This window comes from Elephantulus edwardii, unplaced genomic scaffold (assembly GCF_000299155.1).
Source record: "Elephantulus edwardii isolate Elephantulus edwardi_28Jun2011 unplaced genomic scaffold, EleEdw1.0 scaffold00340, whole genome shotgun sequence".
Taxonomy (NCBI): Eukaryota; Metazoa; Chordata; class Mammalia; order Macroscelidea; family Macroscelididae; genus Elephantulus; species Elephantulus edwardii.
In genome coordinates, this window is record NW_006400090.1 from 1,777,719 (window position 1) to 1,805,265 (window position 27,547).

Here is a 27,547-nt window from a genome sequence, read left to right on the forward strand (position 1 = left end):
GACAGTGCTTCTTCCTCTTATCTGTTCTAATGCAGTGTTCATTTTCTATCTACTCGTCTCCCGTTCTCTCCCCTGTTCCCCTGTGTCTCCTGTCTTATAACAGTGGTGTTACATAGTGTTTGTTCTTCTGTGACTGAAAAATATCCTTCTTGACCACAATCATGAGTGGGAGGGAGGGGATAGCACTTGGTCCCTAGCCTAAAGGCTAACTGGCTCCTTTCTCCACCATTACAATAGATGTCCCTCAACAGGAAGGTGTGGGAGTCATACCAATCCTCCCTCCTCCCTCTGGATGCTTTGCTAAAGCAACCTCCTGACCCAGCCATGGAGGAAGACAATAGGTTATCAGCAGCAACAGTCCCAGAGCCTAAGACCCTGAGATAAAGATTTTAAGAGAGAGATGAAGAGAGCTATTTGGGGGCGGAGATTAAGAATCAGTAAATTGAGAGGACAGCAGCTGCTAAGTCTAAGGGTCAGTGTCTGGGAGTAATTTGGAAAAGTTCAGTGCTGACAGCTGTGTCTGGTCATTGAGCGTCATGGCCATCCCAGCTCCTGGGCTCCTCCAAAGCTCCAGGCTAATGAAGTCCTGGCCCAAGACAAGAAGGCAGCTGTGGAGTAGCAGAAGTCAGGGCCTCTGGGATCCCAGGCGCAGCTTTGGGGCTTCCTAGCCTTGTGACCTTAGACAAATCCTTAGGAAAGGAAGAAAGGAAATCTAGCATTTACTGGACAGTGCCATGCCCTTTCCTCATTCCAGTTTTGGGGGAGGGTAATTATCTATTTTACCCTAGAGGAAATAGAAACTCTGAAGGTAAATGAGTCATCCAGGTTATAAATTTGGAGGGTAGGGAGAGAGGATTAGAACCCATAGCTTCTGACCTCAGGTTCTGTGCTCTTTCCTTGAATTTCTTCCTCTATGAGATAATGCACATCCTTTTAAGGTATGTCTAACAGCCCCTTTCCAGCTTCTTTCTTACCACCTTTGTCTGACAAAGTTTTAGCAATCTTCCGCCTGCACAGGACTCTTACCTTTGCCCCTTCCACTCCTCCACCCCATAGCTCAGTTTGTGGTTTTAGGCACCCTTGGATACCTTGAAGATATTTGGACTTCCCCTTCTTCCCAGGCTTTCTCCCCGTTTTTTTGACAGCCTGCTCCCACATCCCCCAGCGTTAGCAGGCTGACATCAGTGGGTGTTCCCAGAGAAAAGCAACTCCCCAGCATCTGGGCGCAGTTCCAGGCACCCCTTCCCTTCAAGGCTCAAGACATCCCTAGACAAGCAGAGCCATTGGGAGCCCCCAGTTCTCCTTTCTGATGTCCAGCTCCTAGAGAGCAGCTCATGACCCCTTCTTGCCTGCTCCCTGAAAAAAAAAGGGGGGCACCTGTGGGGGAGGAGGTCATGCCAGGAAGGGAGACCCCTGGGAGGTCAGGAAGCGCCCAGGAAATGAATCTGGATTCTAGAGTTACCACGGGAGCTGTCCAGCCCCGTGGGGTTGACTATAAAGGGGGGGGGGGCGATGCTGGCGAGGTACAGAGCGCGCGGGCGCCAGGGGCGGGGTGCAGCCTCGGGTCACCCCCGCCCCCCACGTGGCCGCGGTCGTCCCAGCCCCTCCGAGGAAGCGGCGCGGCTTCCTGCGGCTCGGGGCCGGGGATATAGGCGCCCCCGCCCAGGCCGCAAGCGACGCCGCTCCGCGCCTACTCGCCTCTCGCCGCGCGATGGCTTCGCTCCGCGTGGAGCTCCCAGCGACTCGCGCCGGGCGGGCGGCCGCGCTCCGCCTCCTGCTCCTGCTGAGCGGTGAGTGCGCGCGCCCTGGGCCCGGGCTGGGGAGCCCCTGCAGGGTGGGGGGCCGGAATGAGCCTGGGGTCGGAGTGGAGGAGGGCGGGGACGGACCCACAGACCCACAAGCAAAGCCCTTCCCCTGCCCCTTCTCGCGCGGGCGCCACTCGAGCGAGCTGCTTCCCGCTTAGAGAAAGCGAGGTGCTGGGACCCTGCAGAGATCTTGAGAAAGGTTTGGGACGGGCGAAGAGAAAGGGAGAAGAGTTTGGCGGCCGGATGCGAGTGGAAAGGAGAAGCTGGTACCGGCCCTCTCTGCTCCTGACTGAAGCATCTTTGGGGTATCCCCAACTCCGTTGGTCTTTGTCTTCTGAGAGTAGCCCTGACTTCCCAGGAGTTCAGCCTCCGGGTTCCACCACCCATATCCCTACATCCTCTCTCTGCCATTTCTGCCCCCAGTTGTCCTGAAGCCCCAGGAGTCCCTGGCGCAGCCTCTAACCACCTCAGACAGCTTGGAGTCAGGTGGGTGCCCTGATTCTGGGGGTGGGTAGTCGAGAGCAAGGAAAGGAGTGGGAAGGCTCTCTTTTCTTCCACTCCCCTCCCCACAAGTCCCCAACCCAATTGGTGCCCCACTAAGTCCTCCTCTTGCTCACAAAGCGCCTACTCAGCTCTGGGCTTGTCCAACTCACAGGTGAGTGAGAAGACTCTGGAAAGGTGTGTGTGTGGGAGCTCTTGTCAGGGGGAAGGCGCCGCACATCTGTAAATCATTAAACGATTCCTGAGGCGCAGACTGTTTCTTCAGCCAGCAGTGTCTTGCTTGGGAAATTTTCTGAGTCCATCTTAGCAGAGCTGGGTGTGCAGGGGGCAAGGGTGTGGTCAATGTGCAGCATCTGTGCCCACAGGGAGCATGGTGCAGAAATATGAGACAAATGTCCACATTTGCTGGCTAAGGTATAAGAAGTATATGGAACATCTGAAAAAGGATTGGTGTGACTGGGCCATGATTAAAAGGTAGGGCCAGTGCTGGGGGGTGGGGGGAGGTATCTGGGGCCAGGGAAGGGCCTCTTCCTTCAGATGGGCCTAGAGTGAGTGTGGGCACACACCTCTCTGGGCCCAGTCCTTCCCTCACTAGCGTTCTCTCCCTCTCCCCAGGCCCTATAGTGCCCTTCAAAACTGCTTGGAGTCCCATGCTGAGGAGTTTGGCCTGGGCTTCCCCAATCGCTGGGCAGAAAGAGTCATCTTTAAAACTCACCAGATACACTTTGCCAACTGCTCCCTGCTTCGGTCCACCCTAAGTGACCCCCCAGAGGATGTGCTCCTGGCCATGATCATGGCCCCTATCTGTCTGATTCCCTTCCTGGTCACCCTTGTGGTGTGGCGGAGTAAAGACAGTGAGGCCCAGGCCTAGGGTCCACAAGCTTTTGAGAGGCCATCTTGCTCCTCTCCCCTGTGCCCACCACCTCACCCAGACCTGAAGGCCTCCATCCTCTCCGCTGCTCCTCTCTACCCTCTTCTCTCACCCTTGCCCCAACTACAGGTCCTGGTATTGGTGAAAATGGAAGCCAGGTGCAGTCCTGGCATAAAACTCTGTAATTTAATCTTCAAAATAAACTTTTTTGTGTTGTACACTTTCCCCTCCCCATCCCAATGGAGCCTATGTCCTTCCCAGACTCCGTGTCACTCCCACTGGCCCTCAGTTTTGGGCAGCAGAGATGGAAGAATCTGGATGGTTTCCCCTGTACCCCCACATATACTATGTCCTCCCACCTAAGGCCACACCCCTACACTCCTTCCTCCCAGGGTGGGCCCTTTCCTGCCCTTATCCAAACTCAGTTTCAGGAAATATGCAGGAAGAGACTCCCTTCCGGTCTGGACAGCAGCTGAGGGCCTGCAACTTGGGGAGGTGTTGAAGGAGAGGCAAGGACATAATATCTACAGTGATTCCTGCAAGAAGGGGGCTACTGATGTTTTCCCTTTTTCATGCCTCAGTTTACTCCTGGAATCTGAAACTACGAACTTACCTGATCATCTAAAAAATAATTTTATTTCTAAAGGTAAAGGCTTCCTCTCCTAGGTCGATCACAGATGATTGATTCCTTTAGATTCCTGGCCCTCATCCTACATTGTCGTGACCAGGGGTTTGGCCTACAGCCTGGTCACACACTGCCCCCTAGTGTCCACTAAAGACAACAACCAGAGGATGAATGTAACCTGGAAGAAGCTCAAAGCTGAAGAGCATTGAACTCTGGGGTGAGATGCCAGTCATCTCTGCAGCAAACACTAGTTCTTCTTCCCCACTCCTTCCCAGCCCTGCCTAGTTTCTGCACGACCTTTCTATCAGCTTTTGAGGCACATATCTACCCTCTAAAGACAATTTGACTATCCTAGCTCCTCTCTGTGATTCACTATTTCTGTAAATAGACATCCTTATTTAGAGTTGACAGGTGCTCTGGTGGCCTAGTGATAAGAAGCTGTGCTGCAGTCAGTCCTGAAGGCACTCAGTGCGAATCCATAAGCTGCTCCAGAGGAGGAAGATAGGCAATCTCCTTACATGAGATCCCACCAGAGGGCCAGCTATGGGTCGATTCCGACTCATATACACCAGAGCCCTGATGGTGCAATGGTTAAGTATTTAGTTGTCAACTAAAAGTCTGTAGTTTTAATTCACCAGCTGCTCCTCAAGAGAAAGACTCCTGTAAAGATTCTAGCCTTGAAAAGCCTGTAGGATACTGAAAATATCTAGAAAACTTTGTTTCATAAAGACATCAATTTATTCCTTGTGACACCCTGAACTGCTTTATAGACTTTTCCTTCATTTTTGCTGAAATTTTACTGCTTCCCCAGTACATACAAGTCCATTTCTTAGGAAATACTGGCCTATCCTCTAATATGTCTCTATATGCTTTCTATATGGAATGTTTCTATTCATTCTCTGAGACACACCTCTCAGGACACAGCTGTCTCTCCACAGACATATGTTTCCTAGAACATTTTGAGTTTTCTCCTGAGGTAGAACTTCTATAAACCTCTTTGTCTCTCCCAAGAACATATATCAAAGGCCCTGCTAGTATAGCACACTATGTGATAGCCTTATTGGGAGAAATAATCTAGATATCTGCTTTCTCCCATTAATAGCTTTCATCAAGTAGGGGAGCCGACATGTGCACAAATAAAAACAATGGAGTACGTGATGAAAGTCAAACAGGAGACAGACATAAACCAAATATCCAGATACTTGGATTTGAGAGGGTGAAGGAACACAGTGGTGGTGTAGCATTCACGTTAAGGCTGACCCAGACCTTGAACCTGAGTTATAGGATAACGATGGCAATAGTAATAGAAGAGCCATTCACATGAGAAAGTTGCCTGAAGAGCAGATAGAATATTAACAAAAGCTTTCAAGTTTTTTCATTATATGAAAAATTAGAAATAGGAGGATTGTGAGGAAAGAGACTAGAGCTAGAAATAAAGATTTGGAAGCCTCCTGCATAGAAATACTATGTGAACTCATTCAAGGAATATGAGCTTTTTGATGGTGTATGGAAAAGAGAGGAGTTAGGAACACCCACATTTAATGAATAGGGGAGAAGAAACAGATCAAAGATGTAACAAGGAAAGGATAAAGCAATTTCATGGAGGCAACGAAGAAAGCATTTTGAGATAAACATTAACTTAATAGCTTTATAATAATTTTCAACACATTTGTTGGACACTTCTATGGGTCAAGAACTGCATACAATGAAGGACAACTTAGTCAAAGTGGAAAGGTTATAAATCAGGTCATTGAGAAGGTGACAAGGTCAAGGAAATTATATATTCTCAGAAAAGGTGTACCTGAGCATGTTTTTACACCAGAGAAACAGAACCAGGAGAAAAAGATAATAGAAAGTCCTGGAAGAAGTTGGAAAAGAGAGTCTCAAGAAGATATGCCAGGAAATGGAACAACCGAAATAATGCGCATGACCAGCATTGTGGAGAATGACCCATGTCACTGAGTAATTGTGTAGAAATTGTTGCATAGTAACCTAAACTGCTGTGTAAATGTCACCAAAAGCACAATTTTTAAAAAATCTTGGAAAAAAATGCTGAAAGGTTAGCCTTAAAAAGGAAGAGTGACACTTTTCTTTAAATTCAAAGGGAAGAAAGCTTAAGAGAGTTGAGAGGGAAGGATTAAGGGGTTCACATGTATGGCCTCAGTTTCACAAAAATGAGAGGGTATTTTGCACCAAGAGCAAGAGGAGGGACAAGGGAAGTAGCTTGAGATTTGAGCAGCTAGTATGTGACAAGAAGTCAAAGAAAAATAAAGGGTTACTGGACTGCATTGAGAGCCCATTAGTTAAGTTAGTAAGGAAAGTTGAGTTTCAGCCAACAAGTTTTGATTACTTATTGCCAGTCTTAGTTGAACTACTTGCATTTGACTTGGCAGCTCAACCAACACTCTACTGTCAAAATGTGAAGGTCTCTAAGTCTCTGGTTCTGCCCCAGAAAAGGGCAGAGACTTCCCCCCAGGCATCACAGTTAGTAAAACTGCAGGTAACACCCAGGTCTTTTACCCCCAGCCGGAAGTTTATTTCCATATGTCAAGCTTTGAAGTATTGACATTCATGTCAATTAACATTTAAACTCCTTATGATTTTTAGTTTCTTCAATTTCTTTGTCCTTTGGTTCAATAATTTCTCCCACAGTGCCTGTGAAACAGTACCTTGTAGTTTGTGTTGCTAGAAACTGCTCTTGCATTCAGAGCCTTTTGACATATTTTTGTTGGGGTTTTTTTTTTTTTTTACATCTTTTTGACAAAGGTAAACAACTTGTTATCTCCTACTCAAGATCTCACTAGGACCTTTTTTTTTGTCTTATTGTACTCTCTTTGCTCAGTTCTTTCCTTGCTTTCCATTACCTCAGTGCTCTTTAAAAATAAATAAATAAATAAAATCAAACCAAAACCACTTGAATACTGCAGTTGCTCCGCAGACGAAAGCTAGGAAATCTCTCATATGATTTCTAGCCTCGGAAAAAACCCGCTAGAGGGTCAGGTATGAGTCAGTTCCGACTTGACGGCAATGAGAACTGAGGGTTTTTAGTATAATAGAAAGATCAGGCTAAAGAGGAGGGACCCCGCTCCTGCCCGCAGCCTGCAGTCCCTCTCCTGACAGGTTATCGGAACCTTTGTGCTGTGCTTTCTGCCCGGACGCGCCGAGGAGGAAACCGGAAGTCCACATCAGGAGGTTCCGGGTTCCTGGGCTGCTACGATGGCGATGAGTTTCGAGTGGCCGTGGCAGTATCGCTTCCCGCCCTTCTTTACGTGAGGCTCAGACCCCGAGAAGCCCCGTTGTGCCTCCCTTCCCCACCCTAGGCGTCACCCTGCTGCTTCAAACGGGAAGGGGGAGAAAAGATCGGGCTGCCACTACCCTCAGTCCCCCACCTCCACCTGCTCTTTCGAACATGCCCCGGACAGTTGATGCCTTTGGCCCCTGAAGCCCTCTTATCCTGAACCTCACTCTTCACCCGGCAGGTTACAGCCGAACGTGGACACCCGGCAGAAGCAGCTGGCCGCCTGGTGCTCGCTGGTCCTATCCTTCTGTCGCCTGCACAAACAGTCCAGCATGACGGTGATGGAAGCTCAGGAGAGCCCGCTCTTCAACAACGTCAAGCTACAGCGTATCCTCCCTCAGGCTCTCTCAGCCCACACACAGGACTCTCACCTTTCCCATAAGCTCAGACTTCAACTCCCCCATCCCTACCCCTTCTCCGAGGCAAATCCCTACACCCACTGGATTTAGGAAAGAGCTGGCAAGTGTAGCTAACCTGCATTTTACCCCCTGCAAGATGGAACCATAGGGTCAGTCTCTTGCCCTTGGCAATGAGGAGTAGTACCCAAGTATCATTTAGATCTTGGAGGTCTCTGCTTCAGGAACTCAATCCCAAGCTTTTCAATCAGCTCTTCTGGCAGTTTGCATGCCTTTTCCTCACCTGAGCCCCAAACCTGTTACTACCTTTAATTTTTTTTTCCACCTACTCCATCCTCCAGCCAGGAAGTAAGGGTCATTTATTTTTGCTGCCTGATTCATCTCTAAAATATCTGGAGAAGGGCTGGAGGGAGGGGAATACGGAGTGTGAGGAAGTTATTGTGTTAATTGCTCTTGAATGAACCAGTTCATGACTGACCCGTGAGTTTTCAGAGGCTGTAAATCACATGGGGGGAGGTTGCCTATCTTCCTCCAGTGAAGCAAATGGTGGATTCCAACTGGCTGCTCTTGCGTTGGCAGCACAACTCCCTACTCATTATCCCACCAGAACTCAAAGGTAGCAGTTTTTATTTTTAAATCACAAACTTTTCATTTGAAGAGGTTTTTTATTGCCATCCCTTCAATATCCAGTAAATGCCCATGTTGGGGCATTGAATGTCTATGTGTATGGGAGGTAGAAGAGGGCAGATGGTTCTCAATATGGGACTGGTTCTGAGAACTGTCATCCCATACAATACCTATTCTTTCATATCAGCTTATATTAAGTATATCATTCACTTAACTTAAACCAGGGAAGCTCCCTGTGGAGTCAATTCAGATTGTATTAGAGGAACTGAGGAAGAAAGGTTGGTTCAGTTCTCAATAATCCTATTTATCCTCTTAGCTGTTCTTTTCAGAGGACAGATTAAGACAAGTTTCCCTTTTAACACCTTCCCCCTCTCTCCTGTCCTAACCCACAGGGTGTTCTGTACAATATAAAGTTCAATTCTTCCTACTTTTCTAAGAAAATAAAATTTTCTCTATCTGTGCCCTAAGCCTGAAGAAAGAAGAATAGTTGCCTTGCAGATTTTAAAACAAATTATTGATGCTGCGAGTGAAGTCTCCTTCACTCTCCCATCTTGATAGTCCCCTGTGTCTCCTTGGAACATGCTGCTTCCATCAATTATTTGTTTTCCAGGGAATCTTGAGTGGTTGGATAAGAACAAATCTAGCTTCTTGATCATGTGGCGGAGGCCAGAAGAATGGGGGAAACTCATCTATCAGTGGGTGAGACTATGGTGCCACATAGTATTCAGCAATGTCCCTCGCAAAGAGCATTACCTACATGCATAGCCGATACCTATTCTTAGATGCAGACTGAGAAAAGTGGGGAGGGGGCAGAAAAAGGAAACAGACATTCTAGGCAGGCTTCTTTCCAGTGCCTCAATTTCCCTGACTGCAAAGAACTTCTCTTTCTGTGCCTGTAGAAGGCCAGGAGCTACTTGAGGGCATGTTTGGAGAATGCAGTACTAAGAACCACGGGTGCTATTGTTGGCAGGAGACTCTGGCCACAGGAGATAAATGGGGAAAGGAAGAAAAAAAAAGAAGCCCTGGGATCCCTCCCCCACTATACCCTTATGGGACTGTCCACAGCATGAATGAGGCATTCTGAACCAGTGTGGCTATGAGGGCAGCATGCTTTCTCCCCCAAATTCCCGGCCACCACAAGCCCCAAACATTCCCAGAGGGGAGCGGAGGGGAGGAAGCATCAACAACCCCAACATAACAAAAACACACCACCCATTCCTGAGCAGGAAAACAACCAAAATGAGAGGTCATTCTCCAGACACGTGAAGACCTGCGGTTTTGTGGTTCTAAATGTGTGTGTACACATATAAATATAGCACCTGTAGAACTTGTGGCTTAAAGCTTCTACTCAGCAGAGGTGACAGTAAGCCCGGGGTTGGGGGCAGGTACCGCTCCTGGATCAGAGGTAGAGCTGGGGAGGCGAACCTACTCGCAGCAGACTTCTAGTCCCTATTCAGTCCAAATTTTCTGTGTGTCCACAGGTTTCAAAAAGTGGCCAAAACAACTCCGTGTTCACCCTGTATGAACTGACCAATGGAGAAGACACAGAGGATGAGGGTAATGCTTTCCCTTGCTGCCTTTAGTTTTGCCACCTGAATCCTGTTTCTTCTCTTGGTGTAATTTGTAATTGACATTCACACTTCCCAGTTTCCTCTCTCTGAATTACTACCATTACAGGTTCTTAACTCACATCTAAGGATTCCATAAACTACCTCCATTCATATATAAAGCAAAACTTTTTGGTTTTTTCTATGAGTGTATATGCATTTTTCTAGGGATGCAATCCAAGTTAAAGACTGTTAAAAAGTATCTGTTAAACACAAAAAGTTAACTGTTCAGATGCCAAATGAACCGGGGTGGGGGCCTAAGCCTGAAATCTCATTCCTTGCTGATTTAGGATTCCTTTCCCTCTGTGTTCTTAAGAGAGATTTGTGGGCATCAGCTGCAGAGATTGGACCAACACCCCCAGCCTGTGTAAATACTTTGGTTTCTGGCCAGGCGAGGATTTGTATACTGTTTGATTTTTGTATAGTATAAACATTCTCTTGGGTCTTTTTTCTCTGACTCCATATTCTGGTCCCCAGGATCATGAAAGTTCTAATCTTAGCTGGGGTAACAGAGGAACCTCCCTTTTCTGCCACAGCAAAGTTTCAGCTCTTGGATGCTACCCCCTGCCCTGCAGGCCTCTGCTTGCTGTCCCCACCATCACCCCATGACTTCAGCGCTGCAGCCTCGCCCGGCCCACCACTCAGGCTGGCTAAAGCTGAGGCTCCCTGAGAGAGTAAGCTCCCTGATTCCAGAGCTGGGCCCTGCAGGTGGTGAGGTGTGCATGCCTGTTGAGGCTTGTCTCCTGCCTTTCACACCTCCCTACAGTTACTGCTCTATCTTCAGATACTCAGCTGGCCATTGGCTCCCAGCCCTGTTTTTACTAGGAAATGGGCAGCTGTCAATGCTGACCTTGATAGTTCCTGGCCAGGGGTCCTGGCTATTCTTTCTGTTAGGACAGGTTCTCCTATTGGTATAGATGTGCAGCTAGGGTCATCATCCAGTGAAAGGGCCTCGACTTTTCCTAAGCCTGACTGTCAAGGCTTCTCTTTGTGGCCTGCAAGCAGATGGTATGACCCTGTGCATCCTCCATTAAAGGCATGGGTTGGGGAAGTGTGTGGCAGGTTGAAAACCAGGGAAGGGGAAGTAGGCTTGAAAGCTCATTTCATCCTCACTCGGGCTTTCTTCCAGCCCTCACCCTTAAGGAGTGCCTGGGAAGAACGAGTGGCTGCAATAGTATAGATGGTACATCCATACCTGGCTTCTTGGGATCTCAAAACGCAGCTAGACAGCCCTCTTCAAAGATCCTGGGTCCCACGAGGCTGATTGTCTCTGACTTCCCCATCTCTTCCTGTCTAGAGTTCCATGGGCTGGATGAGGCAACCCTACTCCGGGCCCTGCAGGCTCTCCAGCAGGAGCACAAGGCTGAGATCATCACCGTCAGTGATGGCCGGGGCGTCAAGTTCTTCTAGCACAGACCTGTCTCTCCTTTTGCTTCTTACCTCCTCCCCTTCCAGGGCTTTCAAAAGCAGACAGGCCCAGTGCCCCCACAGACTGGGTCTGTGACTCCACCAGACTTAAAAGGGCTCCAGTCCTGAAGGCTGGGACCCAGGGATGGGTTCCCACTAATCCTATACATCTGTCCCTGGGATAGGGTGAGGCCGAGGCACTAGGAGAAAAAGATGTGCTGCTTCTAGCCCTACCTCCTCTCCCATCCTAGACTTTCCTTGAGCCAGGGTCTGTAAACCTCACTTTACACGTGTTCACACACACATGCGCCTGTACAAGCTTGTCTCCTCCCCTTTCACTCCCTCAGCTGCTGTTGCCTCCCTTCTCAGGCTGGTGCTGGATCCTTCATAGGGGGTGGGGGAAGCCCTGGCTGCAGGCAGCCTTCCAGACAATATCAGGATGGGCCCAAGAAAGGGCCTGGCAGTGAGAGGCAGGCTGGACACTGATTTATGATATTAAAAATCTCAACTCCTGTTACCTGCCTCCAAGTTACTCCTGCATTAGAAACTGGGAGGACTGTGAAAGCATTACCACCTGAGTGGAACCTGTGGGCAAGAGGGGAGAGGCCTGTGGCCTGGATAAATGGAAAAGCCCTCTATAAGGGGCCCCCCTGGGCGCCAGTGAGCCTGTGGTTTACATCTGTTGGGTGGGCTGTGTGTGGGGGAGTGCTGATGGAACACAGCTTGGGGACAAACGCTTTCTGTTCTGGAATTGGAGCCACTTAATGAGTGAGTCCCACTACCCTCTCCATCTCCCCCTTAAAAGCCCTAATCGGCTTGGTGAAGCCCTTCCCTCCACCCCATCTGGTCCTGTGCGGTAGTTGTGGTCAAGGGGAGCTGAGGGGGATAAACCGGATGTGGACTTTGGTTTATTGGAGACTTTGGCAAACAGAGGGGGAGGAAGGAGAGCCCACAGAGCAAAAACAGACACTCTGGCTAATGCCAGGCTGCGGCTAAGGTTGGGGGGAGGGGTGCGGGGAAAGAAGGATGGGTGACTCGGCTCCGGGCTGGGGAAGGGGCGGGGCTGCACACCCTTCCCTGTGCAGCCTTGCGGACAGCGGCGTCGGAGAAAACCAGACCTTTTCCACTGACCTCTGGATGACCGGCCCAGTACTCCTCCGGACGATTAGGAAAGGGTGGTGCAGTCTTATCTGGGGTGCGCAGGAGAGTGGTAGCCTCCCCAAAGCATACCCCCCACCACCAGGGCCTGGGACCCCGCCTCCCAACGCAACGCACAAACAGGTTTGCGCACTGAGTGTGGGAAACCACCACTCCGTCTCCCGTGCTCTGACCTCGGGAGGAGACCAGAGGCTGGGCCGGTGGGCATGGGAGAGGCCTGGCGAGGCGGGGCGGAGGTGAGGGGCTGTGTGGCTGCTGCCGCACCGCCTGCCTCTGGCTCTGGCTCAGGCTCCGGCGGGAGAGTAAGAGGCTGGAGCTCCGAGGGGGCGGCCCCGGGAGGTGGGGGCGGGCCCGAGGGCGGGGCCCGGGGCAGGAGCTGGGGGCTGGGGCCCCAGCAGCTCAGCCCGAGCGCTGCGCACCCAGTCAGTCCGCCTGTCAGGCCGCCTGCTCGCCAGCCGCTTGTGTGCCGGCCTGCGGCGCCCAGCCCTTCTCTATGCTGGCCCCGCCAGCCCCGGAGACCACGGTCCCCATGTCTCAGACCGAGGCGGACCTGGCCCTGCGGCCCCAGCTGCCGCTTGCCGCGTCGGGACCACCCCGCGCCGGGGCCCCTCCTCGCCGAGTGCGCCGCTTCTCCGGGAAGACCGAGCCACGGCAGCGCTCGTGCCGCCCCGGTCGCCGCAGCTCTGTCGACTTGGGGTTGCTGAGCTCTTGGTCCCAGCCAGCCTCCCCCGTTCCAGAGCCCCCAGACCCTCCGGACTCCGCTGATCCCTGCTCCAAGAGCAGCCCACCGCCCAACTCCAGAGAGCCCCCTGAGGACACGTGGACCAGAGAAGCCCCAGGGAAAGCTGCAGACTCTGTGCATTCCCAACTCCAGGGCTCCGCAGGAGTCCCTGCACCTGGGGAGCCTCCAAGGATCCCCGAAGCTGCAGCCCGAGAACGGCGGCGGGAGCTGGAGGAGAAAGAGGACACAGAGACACAGGCTGTAGCGACGTCCCCAGACGGCCGATACCTCAAGTTTGACATCGAGATTGGACGGGGCTCCTTCAAGACGGTGTATCGAGGGCTGGACACGGACACCACGGTGGAAGTGGCTTGGTGTGAGCTGCAGGTGCGGCTGGGCGCGGCCTCGGTCCGCCTTGGGAAGGGAACCTCCTGTGTCTTGGGATGGGAGAACCTGGGGACAAGGGAGGGATCTATTTTTCCAGTCAAATGTTCCAAACCCCTTGCTTTTCTTGCTTTGATGATCCATGAACCTCAAGGATTGGGCTGCAGGAGAACCTGAGGCAGGTGGTGTGCAGTGGTTTCCCCATGGACATGGGCATTTCCACATTAAAGTCTCCACAACCCTGAGATGTAGGGGGCGGTGGTGGGGAAAGGATGGAAAATTAAGGGGTAGAGTCTCTTCAGATCTGGGAGCGGGCCCCCACCAATTTGTCACCATGAGGCCGACTGTCTAGTGTGACCCTAGGGACACTCCCCTATGTTTGGCCAGTCAGGAGGCTGGGAAGAGGAAGGCTGGTTGTTGAGGCAGGGTCTTCCCCACGTCTTGAAGATTTAGGGGTATTATGGCAAGATGAGTCCCTCTCAGAATCCTAGTGCAGTCAGACTTCAGAGGAGAGGGATAGGGTGCCCAGCCGAGGCCTGAGTCCAGTCCAGCTCCTCATCCCACTGCTCACCTCTCTCTTCGCAAACTCAGGTGGCCTTTAGGGAGATGTTAGTCTGCAGGACCTGCCTGACAGCTCCCACTCAGCCCATTCCATTCCCAGTCAACCCATTACCTCAATCAATCCCAGGCCCTACTTGGGATTGGGGCATGGAGCAGGGAAGGGTCCCGCCCCTCAGGCCCTGGCATAGTGTTCACACCTTGACGCTTGCCAGTGCCACGCCTCCTTCCCCGTTCCCCCCCCCAGCTCCTGGCCATGCCATGCCAGGCAGCCAAACTAGGGGGTAAAGGGGGGGCGAGGATGAGACAGGGCGGGACAGCCTTTGGGAAAGTCGTCTCCTGGCTCCAGGTCCTGGATCTTTTCTCTTTTTCTGTACCTCCCTCCACGGCCCTCCCACCTCCTGTCTGGACCTAGCAGTTCCAGTTCTAGGGCCAACCCCTTCCAGGCCCCAATTCCCAGCCGTTCGCTCTGCCCGCTGCTGACTTGCTGCCTGCCGGCTGCCAGCCCCTAGGCGCCCGTTCCCGCCCCATAGCCACACCGGTGTCCACAAAGGCGCTATTGAGCTCCAGGTTCCAGGACTAGGCTGCATAAAGGCGCTTGTGTCCAGCGGGGGTGGGGTGGGGGGGTCCACGGTGGGTGTGCCCTTGCAGACACCCCAGGGGGCTGAATTTAAGTTTGGGGTCTGCACTTGTGCTAATGATCCCACCAATCCCAGCAGCATGTATCAGCTCCAACCCCTCAGCTCTTCCCTGTACTTCCCTTTGTGCCCCAATCCTGTCCCCATGCGGGTCCTGGACCTACGGTGACCCTCCCTCCCCCATTCCACAGACCCGGAAACTGTCTCGGGCCGAGCGGCAACGCTTCTCTGAGGAGGTGGAAATGCTCAAGGGGCTGCAGCACCCCAACATCGTTCGCTTCTACGACTCGTGGAAGTCGGTGCTGAGGGGCCAGGTTTGCATCGTGCTGGTCACCGAACTCATGACCTCGGGCACGCTCAAGACGTGAGCTCTGCGCCTGGCTAGGGGAGGGCTGGAAAGTGTCCCCACTGCTAATTAACTTTCCCAGGGTCCTCAAGATTCTTCAGGCTCAGGCCCAACCCGGGCTGACTTCTTCCACCTACCCCTCTTGTGCCCCTGCCTCAGGGAGGGGTAACTTTCCATCCAGCAGCCCTCTAGACTAGTCTCCCCACACACTGTTCGTCTCTCCAAACTCCCCGGTCTCCTCAGTATCTCTCTCCAGGGCTTTCTTTCACTCCCACCTAGCTAGCTGCAGCCCCCAAAGGGCCAGTCCTAACTCTCCTCTCTCCTAATTGTCCTATCTTCCTGAAGCCTGAGGCATCTTCGTCAATCCTAACTCTAACCTCCTCACTATGATTTTAAAAACCCTTTCAAGCCCCTTGCTACAGCCCTGAGATGAAAGTTCACACTGGATATTCCAGACAAACCAAATTCTCAGCACATCCCCCCTTGTAGTGGCTCTCTGTATCTGTGCCTTTGAACACAGTGTCTCCTGTTCCTGTCTGCCTGGAAAGTGTCCATTGTTTCACCCTTGAACTCCAACTCATCCTTCAACACGCAACATAAAAGTTATTTTCTCTGTGGAGTGCTCCCCTGAACTCAAGGCTCTTAGTCATCTCTTCTGGGCTCCACAGCACTTTAGCCAAGGTCCTATCTGAAAATTTACCTTCCTGCCAGTTTGGTAGCCTCGGATCTACCCATCCCTCACCCCTGACTCAGTTTCTCACTGAGGCTGAGGTAGGAGAAAATTTGAGCTAAGAGACAGCAAGCTGTGGAATGAGGGAGAGGTGCCAGTGAGGCTCCGCCCCCGCGTTCACTTCCTGTGCGCTCTTGCTCAGGTACCTGCGGCGGTTCCGAGAGATGAAGCCTCGAGTCCTCCAGCGCTGGAGCCGTCAGATCCTACGGGGCCTTCATTTCCTACACTCTCGGGTTCCCCCCATCTTGCACCGGGATCTCAAGTGCGACAATGTCTTCATCACAGGCCCTTCGGGCTCAGTCAAGATTGGAGACCTTGGCCTGGCCACACTCAAGCGCGCCTCCTTCGCCAAGAGCGTCATTGGTGGGTCTTAGCCATTCCTGCTTCCCCTATGCAAGAGGAAAGGCTGGGATCCGACCTTTACAGAGTCCTTTGAAATCCAAAGAGCTAGGAGACCATGGGGAAGAGCCACAGACAGAGAGAGTGGTGGGTAGTGTGTCTTTGGTTTCAAGGCAGCCTAGTTAATGCTGCCTAAAGGGAGGGACAGGCCAGAAGGAGGTTCTGCTCCCTGATCGCTGCTGTGGATCCTACAGGAACCCCGGAGTTCATGGCCCCTGAGATGTATGAGGAAAAGTACGATGAGGCGGTGGACGTGTACGCGTTTGGCATGTGCATGCTGGAAATGGCCACCTCGGAATACCCGTACTCAGAGTGCCAGAACGCTGCACAAATCTACCGCAAGGTCACTTCGGTGAGAGGGGTCGGAGGAGAGGGAATTCCAGGCCCTGCTACGACTGACCTGCCCCATCAGCTTCCCCTTCCTCCCCTGTAATGAAAACAGTCTAGACAACAAGATGCCTCTCTGGACACTGAGATGTTAGATAGGCACACGCTCTCTCCTGTGCATGTTACTTGGCATCCTGATAAGTGTAGCGTTCCCTAGATTTTACTAAACGACTTCACAGTCACTCTCTCATCAAATCTTTTCAGCTGCCCCTCGAGGTGAGCAGGGCAGGTGTTTGATAAAAGAGGAAACAGGCTCAGTGGAGCCTCGTTGAAGGTCACACTGCTAATTGGCAGGATTGGGATTTGAAACCCATCCTTCCATAGCATCCCAGTACTTTGGCCGCTGCTGGTGCTGCTGTTTGGGGCGGGAGGGGTTCTTAGCAGAAGAAGGAGTACAGAAGGCTTCATGCAGCCGCCTTCTCCCAGGGCACAAAGCCGAACAGCTTCTACAAGGTGAAGATGCCGGAGGTGAAGGAGATCATCGAAGGCTGCATCCGCACGGATAAGAATGAGAGGTGGGTGGCGGGGCAGGACGCGGCGGGGGCGCGGTCTTTTCAGGGAGCTTGGCTCACGGCGCTGCGACCCTCAGGCTCACCATCCAGGACCTGCTGGCCCATGCCTTCTTCCGCGAGGAGCGCGGCGTGCACGTGGAGCTGGCGGAGGAGGACGATGGCGAAAAACCGGGCCTCAAGCTCTGGCTGCGCATGGAAGACGCGCGGCGTGGGGGGCGGCCGCGGGACAACCAAGCCATCGAGTTCCTGTTCCAGCTTGGGCGGGATGCGGCCGAAGAAGTGGCACAGGAGATGGTGAGAGCGTGGTGGGCCCGGGAGCAGCTGGACTGGCTGGGGCTGGGGTGGGGGTGGGGGCAGGCTCGTGGCACTTAACTGCTCCTTACACCTTGAAGATTACCTTTTCCAGAACAAGCCCTGGGCTCTCTGCAATGAATGTCCTTCCTCCCATTCATTTATTTTTCTCTTTCATCCTTTCCCCCCCCTCTTGTTCTTTTCCTCTTCTTCATGCCCGTGAACCATCAATCGCAGGAGGCCTACCTCTCTGGAGTCAAAAGTAAATATTGGTTTCCATTTCAACAGGCCCTTGTTATAGTGCTACCATGATGGGTTTAAGGAGTCTTGTCTGTATGTAGTCACGTATGTAGTCAATTAAGTGTTGGGCTTCTAACTAAAGGATTGGCTGCTTCAATCCACCAGCTGTTTGAGGTGGAGAGGAATGAGGCTGACTCCGTTAAGATTTATAGCCCCGTAAACTGGATCATCAAGGGCCACCATCAACTGAATTGATTCAAAGGCAGTAAGATGTTTGTGTCATTGGATCTTAACACCTGAATTAATTTTTCCTGCATTTTGCCTCTGTCAGACCTTATACTCCTTTTTTCCTTTCCAGAAACGTTTTTCCTTTTAAAATCTATCTCTGGCAGTGGCTGGCATATGGTTACTATTGTGTGTCCTAGCAGGTTTTCACAGGCAGTCAAAGCTCAGGGAGGAAATTGTCCATCCTTCTCCCAAGGGGCAGCTGGTGGATTCCAACTGTGTGCCTTTGGGATTGTAGTGCAATTTCTTACTGCTAGGTCTCCAGAACTTGCTTCGGTATATAGTGCTGTGTACCCCTGAGTCAGAACTGATTTATAGGATTTTCAGAGGCAGTAATCTGGTGGATTTGAATTACATGCCTTTGGGATTGCAGTGCAGCTTCTTACCATCAAGCCTCTAAAGCTGAGAGCTGATAAAAAGCCTTCATCAGATAAGGCTTAAAAATTTTTTCAGATACAATGATTATTACCAACCTGCATGGAGGGAAATTTTATCCCAATTTATTGACAAAGAAACAAAGAGAAGTTGACTAAGGTCCAACAGCCAGTAAATGGCAGGGCTGGGTTTAAACTTAGGTCATTCAGATTCTAAGTCAGATCACCTTGTCCCACCTCATTTACACACCAGAAAGGTCATTATTAAAACTGATAAGCAGAGAATGAATGGAAAAAATGGTAGACTAGGAGAGGAGTTCATAGGAGGTAGAAGATGGAGGTGGTGGAGGCTTGGTAGCTAGTTTAGGAAGGGCTGAGACGTGAGGAGAGAGATTATGGGCTTCTCATAATTATAGGGAAAATGGCAGTTGAAAAGGTGGGAGATCATTTATAGTATATCATCCCAATAATGTGTTTTGAAATGTGTCTCCACAAACCAAGTCAAATCAGATCTGAGCTAACATCTGGCAGGGTCCTATTGGTGACACTGTGTACATTTTGGGCAATAATTTTTGTTGGAGGACTGTCCTGTGCCTTGTAGGGTGTTGAGCAGTATCCTGTACCTCTGCTTTCTAACGGTCAGTAACCTGCCTTCCCTCTCCCTAATCATGACAACTGAAAATGTTTCTAGATATTGCCAAATATCTCTTAGGAGCAAAATGTCCCTCTTCTGTCCTCATTTCATTAAGAATCGCTAACTTTTTTTTTCTATAATTATATTTTATTAATTTTCATAAACATTTACAGAGATTTTGGGTTTCCATTCATTCATTCATTGTTGCACTATTCTCTCTACCCTCCTCCCAGTTTGTTCTTGTCCAAATGCCACAGTGCTTGTCAAAGCCAGTTCTGATTAATCTTCTTTGTCAGTGTGTCCTTTGCCATTCCCTATCACTCCTCCCTGAGAGAGACTTCACCCTAGTCATAAGGAAAAGGGGATGGCGTATTCTCTTAGCTACTTCCTGCTGAAAAGGGACGCTGTGGGTTTCAGGGTGAAGATCTTTTCTCACTACTCTAAAGGGCCCCTTTGGCAGTAGGAAACACATAGACTATTATGGAGATTGATTTTGGAATTTAGATGCACTCTTATTGATTGTGCTTGGCCGTACATGTTCATATCCTTGAAGATGTATCATGGGGGTGTTGCAACCTAGAAGACACAAATTTGACTAACAAGTTATAAGTACATGAGTCAAAAATTATGGAAAAGTAAAAGAAAAGATTCTTTCATTGTTTTACAAACTCTCCCGCAGGTCCCCTCCACCATGTAGCCCTCGCTCTAGTCTCCTGTGATGACAGAAATACCTAGTTATATATCTCTTTTAAACAGTTTTCTCCCTCCTCTGTTTCAGTGCAGTATACATTATTGAACCCATCTTACTCAGTCTCTCCCCAGCCCCAAGGACAGTCCCATTCTACAATAGTGGCATCATGTAATATTTGTCCTTTTGTGACTGGGATATTTCACTCAGCATAATGTTCTCCAGAGTCAACCATTTTGAATAATATTGCATGAGTTCCTTGTTTTTTAATGCAGCATAGTATTCCATTGTGCGAATATACCACAGCTTCTCTAGCCATTCGTTTGTTGATGGGCACTTAGGTTGTTTCCAACTCCTTGCTATTGTGAACAAAGCTGCAATAAACATGGGTGTGCGCTAACTTAATGTATCACTATGATCAGGTCATTCATTCACTGTGCTTATGTTTAAAAATGGTGCTTAAGGGAGTTTTTGTGGCCTAGTGGCAAGAAACTGTGCTACAGTACTGAAGGCACATGGTTCAAATCCACCAGATGCTCCACTGGAAAAGGAGGGGCAATCTCCTCCTATACAGTAGGATCCAACTTGATGGTACACACACACACACACACACACACACACACACACACACACACACACACACTGGTGCTTAGAAGCCTTGCCTTAGAAGTTTATTGGGAAGTTAAACAATTATTATAATAATTAAATAATTATTATAATAAAAAGAATTACAACTTAATAGACACAATCAATAAATGGATAATAACAAATGTTGGTCCCCTTCTACCCTGGAAACTCCAAGAAAGTATGTCAATAGATCTTGGAGGGGTTTCCTAACTTGGGCTCTTCAAACTTCTCTCCCCAACTCCAGGTGGCTCTGGGCTTGGTCTGCGAAGCTGATTACCAACCAGTGGCCCGAGCAGTGCGCGAGCGGGTCGCTGCCATCCAGCGAAAGCGTGAGAAGCTTCGCAAAGCTCGAGAATTGGAGGCCCTCCCACCTCCTCCAGGGCCCCTTCCAGCCACAGTCCCCATGGTTCCTGGCCCCCCTAGTGCCTTCCCCACTGAGCCAGAGGAGCCTGAGGCAGACCAGCACCAACCCTTCCTTCTCCGCCATGCCAGCTACTCATCTACCACCTGTAAGTCACTGTTGACTTTAGGACCTGGGTCCTAAAACCCTTGACCTGTATCCTCCACCCTCCATCCATAAGTTCACACCAGCAGTGTTATTATGTACTCAGCCTTCCACCTCTAGGCAAGTAGTCCCTCTGAGAAAGAACCTTCCTGCATGTCCAGACTCCTTGCCCAGGCAGACCCCGACCCGACCCGTGCCACTACTTCCCTTTATTTCCCCTTTTTTGACCCACTCCATCCCCTACCAGCGGATTGCGAGACTGATGGCTACCTCAGCTCCTCTGGCTTCCTGGATGCCTCAGACCCTGCCCTTCAGCCCCCTGGGAGGCTGCTATCCAGCCCCGCTGAGTCCCATCTCCGCCTGCCCTCGGTGAGAGGGGGTCCCGTGGGGGGCTCCCAGGCATTCCAAGGCTATGATCTTTTCCCTTCTTGTAAAACCCAACCCCATGACCTGGCCCCCTATCCCTGAAAATCTACCTACCATTCTTGTCCTCTCCTTCCTGAGCTCCATCTCTGTAGTACCCAGCATCCTTGACACCTTCTCCCTGTATTTTTCCCTGACCTCATGAACCCCTGTCCTATTTTAGGCATTTGCTCTGTCTATTCCACGTTCGGGCCTTGGCAGTGATTTTGCCCCTGGTGACAGGTAGGTTTTCATGTGAGTGGGAGACTCAGGATGGAGCTCACAGGACCTAATTTCTGCTCTGACACCACCCCTCTCTCATTTCATTTTTTCCAGCTATGCCTCTGATGCAGCATCAGGCCTTAGTGACATAGGAGAAGGAATGGGACGGATGAGGAGACCCCCAGGGAGAAATCTCCGGCGCAGACCCCGATCCCGGCTGCGGGTCACTAATGTAAGGAAGATGCACAGGAGATGAAGAATACCCTAGACGGACCAGGAAGGGACTGTTGGGGGGATGGAAGGTCACCCAGAACAGAGAAACACCAGGTGTGATGTGGGTACCCAAGAGACAGCTATCTTTAAAAACAAACAAACAAACAAAAGAGACAGCTATCTGGAATCTAATTCCAGAATTTGGAGAGAGAGTCTGATCCTCTCTAATGTCAATCTGATCACTGTCACTTGGCTCAGATACTCAAGTAGGGTGGAGACAGATGAGGACAGAGGACTTGACCTTCCCTTCTCTGCTGATTTTGAATCTTAAGGTCTCAGACCAGAATGACAGAGTGGTTGAGTGCCAGCTACAAACACACAACAGCAAGATGGTGACCTTCCGATTTGATCTGGATGGCGACAGCCCAGAGGAGATTGCAGCTGCCATGGTGAGGGGAACAGAAAGATCAGGGACAGAGTGTTTGGGCTTTGGAGAAGAGTTCACCCACTAATACTGAAAGCAGACAGCAGGGGCTTTTGAACCATTGGTTGGCTCTCAGCACGATGGCATTGAAGAAGGCTGTGATTTTATTCTTCGAGAGATTTTATTCTTCTCTGTTTATCCAGAGAAACTTGGGTCCTTGGCTGGCAATTAGAGACTAACACGGATGGGTATTCACAGGTGTTACATGTGAATCGCATGCTATACATGTGTTAATTATAAGTAAAGGATGGACTAGGGACAGCAGTACAGAGAAATGGCACATAGAGTTAAGAGAGGCAATGGAAGTCATCCAGCTGGAGGCAAGGCATAAGCTAAGGCATAGGAAGGAGGGAATGTCTTCGAGTGAATCTGGGAGGCCATCACGAAGAGATCCCAATGCCATTGGAAGCAACTATTCCTATAGGAGGACCGTGGAAAAGAAGGCTGAAAAGGTAAGGTGGGCCCAGAACATAGAAGAAGGTCTTAATGGTTAAGCAGAGTGTAACATGGTGAAAATGCTTTTTAGGAAGATCACTCTGCCTGGAAATATGGGAGGAAATCTAGCTAAGAAATGGACTCAGGAAACTAGATGTGGACCTAGGAGAGAACAGACTCTGGTGGGTGGAAGAAAATGAGGGAATCTGGGAATCATTGGAAGCAGATAAGTCATTCCACGATTCAATAACTTGTTGACATAGTACAGTGCACATAGTGGATGCTCAATAAATATTTGCTCAGCCAGCATGATGGATAGTGAGGAAGAGGGAACATCACGGGCAACTTACTTCTTGAGGAGCTGACCTAATAGGGATAGGCCACCAAAAGAGAAAAGAAGTTGAAGATGAAAGTATGTTTAGTGCTTGTGATGAGCTTGAGTGACATTGGATAGCCAAGATGATGAGCTCCTCCTTGGGAGTGGGAGATGAACCAGGCTGGGGGTGGTGGTGGATTTAAGGGTCATTAGCACACATAGTAGGCTTGTGTATCTCAGTGTATGCATACTGTGCCAGAGTGGGAAAAGGTGGAAGCAGGTCATCAAAAGACATACAGATGGAGCCACAGAGGTAGGAGGAACCCCGAAAGATGTTAGTAAAACAGCGAGGAGAGAGTTTTAAGGAGGTGACATAGTTGAAGCCTGGAGCATGACTACATTGGCTTTTGTTAGATGTTTGTGTGAGCTTAGTTTCAGTGGAGTGGGGGCAGTGGATGGTAGCCTCAGGGGTAAAGAAAGGAAATAGGGGAGACTTTAGGCTTCAGATACTCTTCTCTGAGCACCTTGTATGCAGGACAAAGACAAAATAGCACTTGCCACAGAGGCTTATCACACTCACAAAGCCCTTCCACCCTTCCACAGCTTCCCTCCAGCCACACTGGTTTCTGAATGGTCCTCCAAAGAGCTTAGGGGCCTTTTCTCTCTCTGCCTCTGTCTGCTCAGGAACGTCTCACTCTGAGAGACTTTTCTACTGGCCTTGTAAACCCATGCAGACCCCCAACCCCAAGCCCAAGCGATCCCAACCCTGAACCCAATTTTCATTGTCTTCTTTCCCCGCCGCCAGTCTTCTGAGCAGAGCTCTCCAAGACTCAGAGTTTATCATTCCCCGCCCCTCCTCAAATCTTAGTGGCTACCTCTGATTATAGAGCAAGACCCAAACTCCTGAGCATGCCTGTTAGGGTTTGTAACACATTCAGCTATACCCAGGGCCTCACTTGTTTTGCCAATGTGCTTTGCCTTTTCACATCTCAGAGCTAGTATGCATGCCATTCTCTTCCTAATGAGTGTGGAAGAGAGGAAAGAGTAGGCTTTCCCAGAAGACCTGAGTTTTAAGTTCCTGTTCTGTTACTGACTCATTGAACTCGGGCCAGTTTCTTAACTTCACTGATCTCAGTTGCTCATCTCTGAAATGCAGGTGATACTACTTATTTTGCAAGAGGTTTCAGGATTAAATGAGGAGAGTCACACATAGTCAACAACAGAGCTCTGGTAGCATTGCGATAAAGCATTGTGCTGTCAACTGAAAGGCAAGCGGTTTGAATCCACCTAGCTGCCCTGAGAAAGACGAACAATCTCTGGGGCAATTAACAGCCCCTGGGGACTTAACAACAAATTGCTTTTCTTGCTTATTTTTCCAAACTACAAAGTTCCATGGTGTTAGGACTTGTTTCCTCTTTGGAATAGCATTTTTATTAATGTCATTTCTATCGGGTGCCACAGTCATTTCTGACTTCTAGCAACTCTATTAAAACAGAAACATTGCACCATCAGTGGCCGTTGTACCAACCCATCTCATTGAGGGTCTTCTTTTCCTCTCACCTTCTAGTTTACCAATCATTTTTATCTGTACCCAACTCACAAATACTTGGCCTATATAGGCGGATTTACAGGTCATTGGATTGTGTATCTGCTTTTTTTCTGCCACTAAATTTGGGACTTCCTGTGGCTAGAATTTTGTTTCACGCATTCTTGTGTTCCCCACAGTATGTAATACAATGTCTGCCATGGAGTAGGTGCTCAGTTTCTGGATGTGAACGTGACATTTGCCATTGTCTTGGTTTAACTTAACGTTGTGGACTGTGTGTGCCTGTGGACCAGTGTCCAAAGGCATGTGTGGCAACAGTGATTCAATGAAAAAAATGCATGTTGACATTAGGCAGACTCAGAGACCTGCGTTCCTGTCATCTTGGGAAGATGGAACCTAACCTCTTAATTATTTATAGTCTAAAATAAAGTGTTTATATTAGACCCCAACCCAAAAGGTTAATGGTGCTGTGATAATGTATGCAAAGTGTCTCCTAGGAATATTAGGTTCTTTCTTCTAAGCTCTGTTCCTCTTTATACCACACAATGCCTGACACACAGTGGGTACTTGCTTTAGGCTGGTGATTGGCAGCAGCACTGGTGTGAGGGTTGGTTTTTAAAGATCAGAGGCTGGGGAGAGGGCTGAGTTGGGTAAGACCTCCCTCCCATCCTGCTTAACTTTGCCAGGTATATAATGAGTTTATTCTGCCCTCGGAGCAAAATGGATTCTTGAGTCGCATTCGGGAGATTATCCAGCGAGTGGAGACCTTGTTGAGGAGAGACACTGGCCCTGTGGAGGCAGTTGAGGATGCCTTGGGCTCCCAGGTCAGACGCTACAGGGGTAAGGGACTCTGAGTTCCTTATTCTCTGCCCTTTATAAAAACTGTTGGCTTTCACTCCTCTTCAACTCAGGGACCCTCAAAGTGCAGCTATGAAGCTTTTTTGGGCCGTGGACCCCACCTGAGAATCTGATTATAAACATGGATGCTTGTTCTAGAAAAATGTGTTCAGCCCATCCTTATAACTATTTTGAAATAATTTCAGATTTATAGAAAAGTTGCAAAATTGTACAGAGAACTAAATCCCAGATTCACATATTTTGCCACATTAGCTCTTTCGTTCATTCTTAAGTGGAAATTAATGTGTAATTTCCCCCCTGAACAATTGGATAGTAAGTTGGAGGTATCATGCCCCTTTACCTCTGATTATTTCAGCACATACATGTGTGATGAAGCACCTCCCTGGACTTTAGAGGTTCTTGGGCCCTAGCTTATGAACTCTAGCAGAAATCTACGACTTGCTCTTCCCCACTGTGACTTCATTACCACAGGAGGAGGAACCAGCACCAGTACCTGCCCTCTTGGGTCCCCTCCCAGATGCTGCCCGTGGTAGGTACTGCATTCTACTCCTGCTCATACCAGTCATTGGGGTTTTCTTCTGGGTTTGCTTGGGAAGAACATAAGGAATGGGGAGCTGGAATTTTATTGTGTTCTCCTTTCCAGCAGAGTCCCAGAGCAGCAACACCCTGGAGCAAAGGAGCTGGGCAGCCTTCCCCACTTCCCCATCTTCTCCTGGAACCCCCTTATCTCCTGCAAACCCATTTTCCCCTGAAAGTCCTCATTTCCCAGGTCCCATCTTCCCCTTTGCCTCTCCTTTGTGTCTTCCTAGTCTTTCCCCATTTCCTCTCATTTCTTCCCAAGTCTCCTCACAGCCCCCTCCACATACTCCTAGCTCTCCACTTCCTCTCACTCCCATTACATCCCAGTTTCCAATCCTGTCTTCTCAGGTTCCCCAGAATTCCCTCCCGGCTGGCCCCACACCCTCAGTATCTCCCATTTGTTCCCAGGTCACTCATAATCCCCCTTCCTTTCCTCCAAGCCCTTCACCTCCACCCCTTCCCTCCACCACAGCAGCCCCAGCCACCCCACTCCTCTCTCTGGCTAGTGCCTTTTCCCTGGCTGTCATGACTGTAGCACAGTCCCTGCTGTCCCCCTCGCCTGGGCTGCTTTCCAGGTCTCTTCCAGCTCCTCCTGGACCCATCCCCAGCCTCCCTCCTTCCCCTTCTCTTGCTCCTTGTGGCCAGGAGAGCCCTTCAGCCCTCACAGCTGAGATGGAAACTGAGGTGAGTAGGAAACCAAGAGAGATGCTTCGGAAGGCTCCATTCTGGACATTTCCCTTCTCATGACTCTACTTTATAGGTCTCCCAAAATCCTGCCCGGCCATTCATGGGTGAAGCCAGACTGGCACCCATCTCTGAAGGTGAGGCTTCTGCCTACTGACCTTCCTCTGCCCAACAGCACCACTTGTCACTGATTCTCTCCCTTCATGTCTGCCTGTCTGTAGAGGGAAAGCCCCAGCTCGTTGGGCGTTTCCAAGTGACTTCATCTAAAGAGCCAGCTGAGCCTCTTCTGGAGCTGTCACCCCCAACACTTTCAGGTCCTCTGAAGTCTCCAACTCCTCAGCTGACCTCAGAGAGCTCAGACACGGAGGACAGTACTGGCAGTGGGCCAGAGACCAGGGAGGCTCTGGCAGAGAGTGACCGTGCTGCTGAGGGCATGGGGGCTGGAGCCGAGGAGGAAGGGAGCAGTGGGAAGGAGCCCCGAAGAGGGGCCAGCCCCCCACCCCTGAGCCATCCCAGCCCAGTGTGGATGAACTACTCCTACAGCAGCCTGTGTCTGAGCAGTGAGGACTCAGAGAGCAGTGGAGAGGATGAAGAGTTTTGGGCTGAGTTACAAGGTCTTCAGCAGAAGTGAGTCTGGGGAGAGGGGAGCAAGCAGCAGATTTGGGAAAGCCAAAGGTGTGGCTGGCCTTCTCACACCCTGACCCTTCTCAGGCACTTGTCAGAAGTAGAAGCTCTCCAGATGCTGCAGAAAAAGGAAATTGAGGACTTGTACAGTCGGCTCGGGAAACAGCCCCCACCAGGCATCGTGGCCCCAGCCGCTATGCTGTCCAGTCGCCAGCGACGCCTCTCCAAGGGCAGCTTCCCCACCTCCCGCCGTAACAGCCTGCAGCGCTCAGAGCCTCTGGGCCCAGGTAAGACAGCAGCAGCCTAGCTCCCATCTTTCTCAAGAGTTCCTCCCTACCAAGCCAACTTTCTTCTAGGCCCTGAGAGTCTGCTGCCCCTCTCTCCAAGACCCCTTCCCTCATTCAGTGCTCTCCCTCCCCCATCCTGCTCCCAGGCATCATGCGAAGGAACTCCCTGAGTGGCAGCAGCGCCGGCTCCCAGGAGCAGCGGGCAAGCAAGGGGGTGACATTCGCCGGGGATGTTGGCAGGATGGTGAGGGCGGGCCCACAGGAGGGAGAGCCCAGGGAGTGACACTGGCTGAGGCTTCACTTTCCCCCTACCCTGGAGGTTT

General features: G+C 50.4%; 3 protein-coding genes across 3 annotated transcripts; all 3 read left to right on the forward strand.

Annotated features, from left to right (window-relative positions):
* Positions 1 to 1,711: 1,711 nt before the first annotated feature.
* Positions 1,712 to 3,177, forward strand: RAMP2 (receptor (G protein-coupled) activity modifying protein 2). The gene is made up of 4 exons (XM_006901678.1): positions 1,712 to 1,790; positions 2,229 to 2,316; positions 2,676 to 2,780; positions 2,922 to 3,177. Exons 1-4 carry the CDS (start codon positions 1,712 to 1,714, stop codon positions 3,175 to 3,177), a joined length of 528 nt encoding a protein of 175 aa, XP_006901740.1.
* Positions 3,178 to 6,998: 3,821 nt separating this feature from the next.
* On the forward strand, positions 6,999 to 11,100 carry VPS25 (vacuolar protein sorting 25 homolog (S. cerevisiae)). Its single transcript, XM_006901679.1, has 6 exons — positions 6,999 to 7,071; positions 7,282 to 7,427; positions 8,308 to 8,361; positions 8,694 to 8,782; positions 9,565 to 9,640; positions 10,988 to 11,100. The coding sequence occupies exons 1-6, from the start codon at positions 7,019 to 7,021 to the stop codon at positions 11,098 to 11,100; spliced, it is 531 nt and encodes a 176-aa protein (XP_006901741.1). The 5' UTR covers positions 6,999 to 7,018.
* A 1,648-nt stretch (positions 11,101 to 12,748) lies between these two features.
* On the forward strand, positions 12,749 to 27,507 carry WNK4 (WNK lysine deficient protein kinase 4). Its single transcript, XM_006901725.1, has 18 exons — positions 12,749 to 13,363; positions 14,748 to 14,920; positions 15,775 to 15,995; positions 16,226 to 16,383; positions 16,845 to 16,933; positions 17,008 to 17,224; positions 20,314 to 20,578; positions 20,822 to 20,943; positions 21,161 to 21,219; positions 21,313 to 21,430; positions 21,744 to 21,860; positions 24,879 to 25,016; positions 25,525 to 25,579; positions 25,694 to 26,313; positions 26,390 to 26,450; positions 26,535 to 26,940; positions 27,025 to 27,224; positions 27,371 to 27,507. The coding sequence occupies exons 1-18, from the start codon at positions 12,749 to 12,751 to the stop codon at positions 27,505 to 27,507; spliced, it is 3,771 nt and encodes a 1,256-aa protein (XP_006901787.1).
* Positions 27,508 to 27,547: the final 40 nt, after the last annotated feature.

Coding starts and splice junctions, on each gene's coding strand:
- RAMP2 (XM_006901678.1), top strand. CDS start 1,712: ATGGCTTCGCTCCGCGTGGAGCTCCCAGCGACTCGCGCCGGGCGGGCG. Junction 1,791..2,228: donor CCTCCTGCTCCTGCTGAGCG/GTGAGTGCGCGC, acceptor TTCTGCCCCCAG/TTGTCCTGAAGCCCCAGGAG. Junction 2,781..2,921: donor GACTGGGCCATGATTAAAAG/GTAGGGCCAGTG, acceptor CCCTCTCCCCAG/GCCCTATAGTGCCCTTCAAA.
- VPS25 (XM_006901679.1), top strand. CDS start 7,019: ATGGCGATGAGTTTCGAGTGGCCGTGGCAGTATCGCTTCCCGCCCTTC. Junction 7,072..7,281: donor CGCTTCCCGCCCTTCTTTAC/GTGAGGCTCAGA, acceptor TTCACCCGGCAG/GTTACAGCCGAACGTGGACA. Junction 8,362..8,693: donor AGAGGAACTGAGGAAGAAAG/GTTGGTTCAGTT, acceptor TTTGTTTTCCAG/GGAATCTTGAGTGGTTGGAT.
- WNK4 (XM_006901725.1), top strand. CDS start 12,749: ATGCTGGCCCCGCCAGCCCCGGAGACCACGGTCCCCATGTCTCAGACC. Junction 17,225..20,313: donor AAGAAGTGGCACAGGAGATG/GTGAGAGCGTGG, acceptor CCCCAACTCCAG/GTGGCTCTGGGCTTGGTCTG. Junction 25,580..25,693: donor CCTCCCAGATGCTGCCCGTG/GTAGGTACTGCA, acceptor TCTCCTTTCCAG/CAGAGTCCCAGAGCAGCAAC.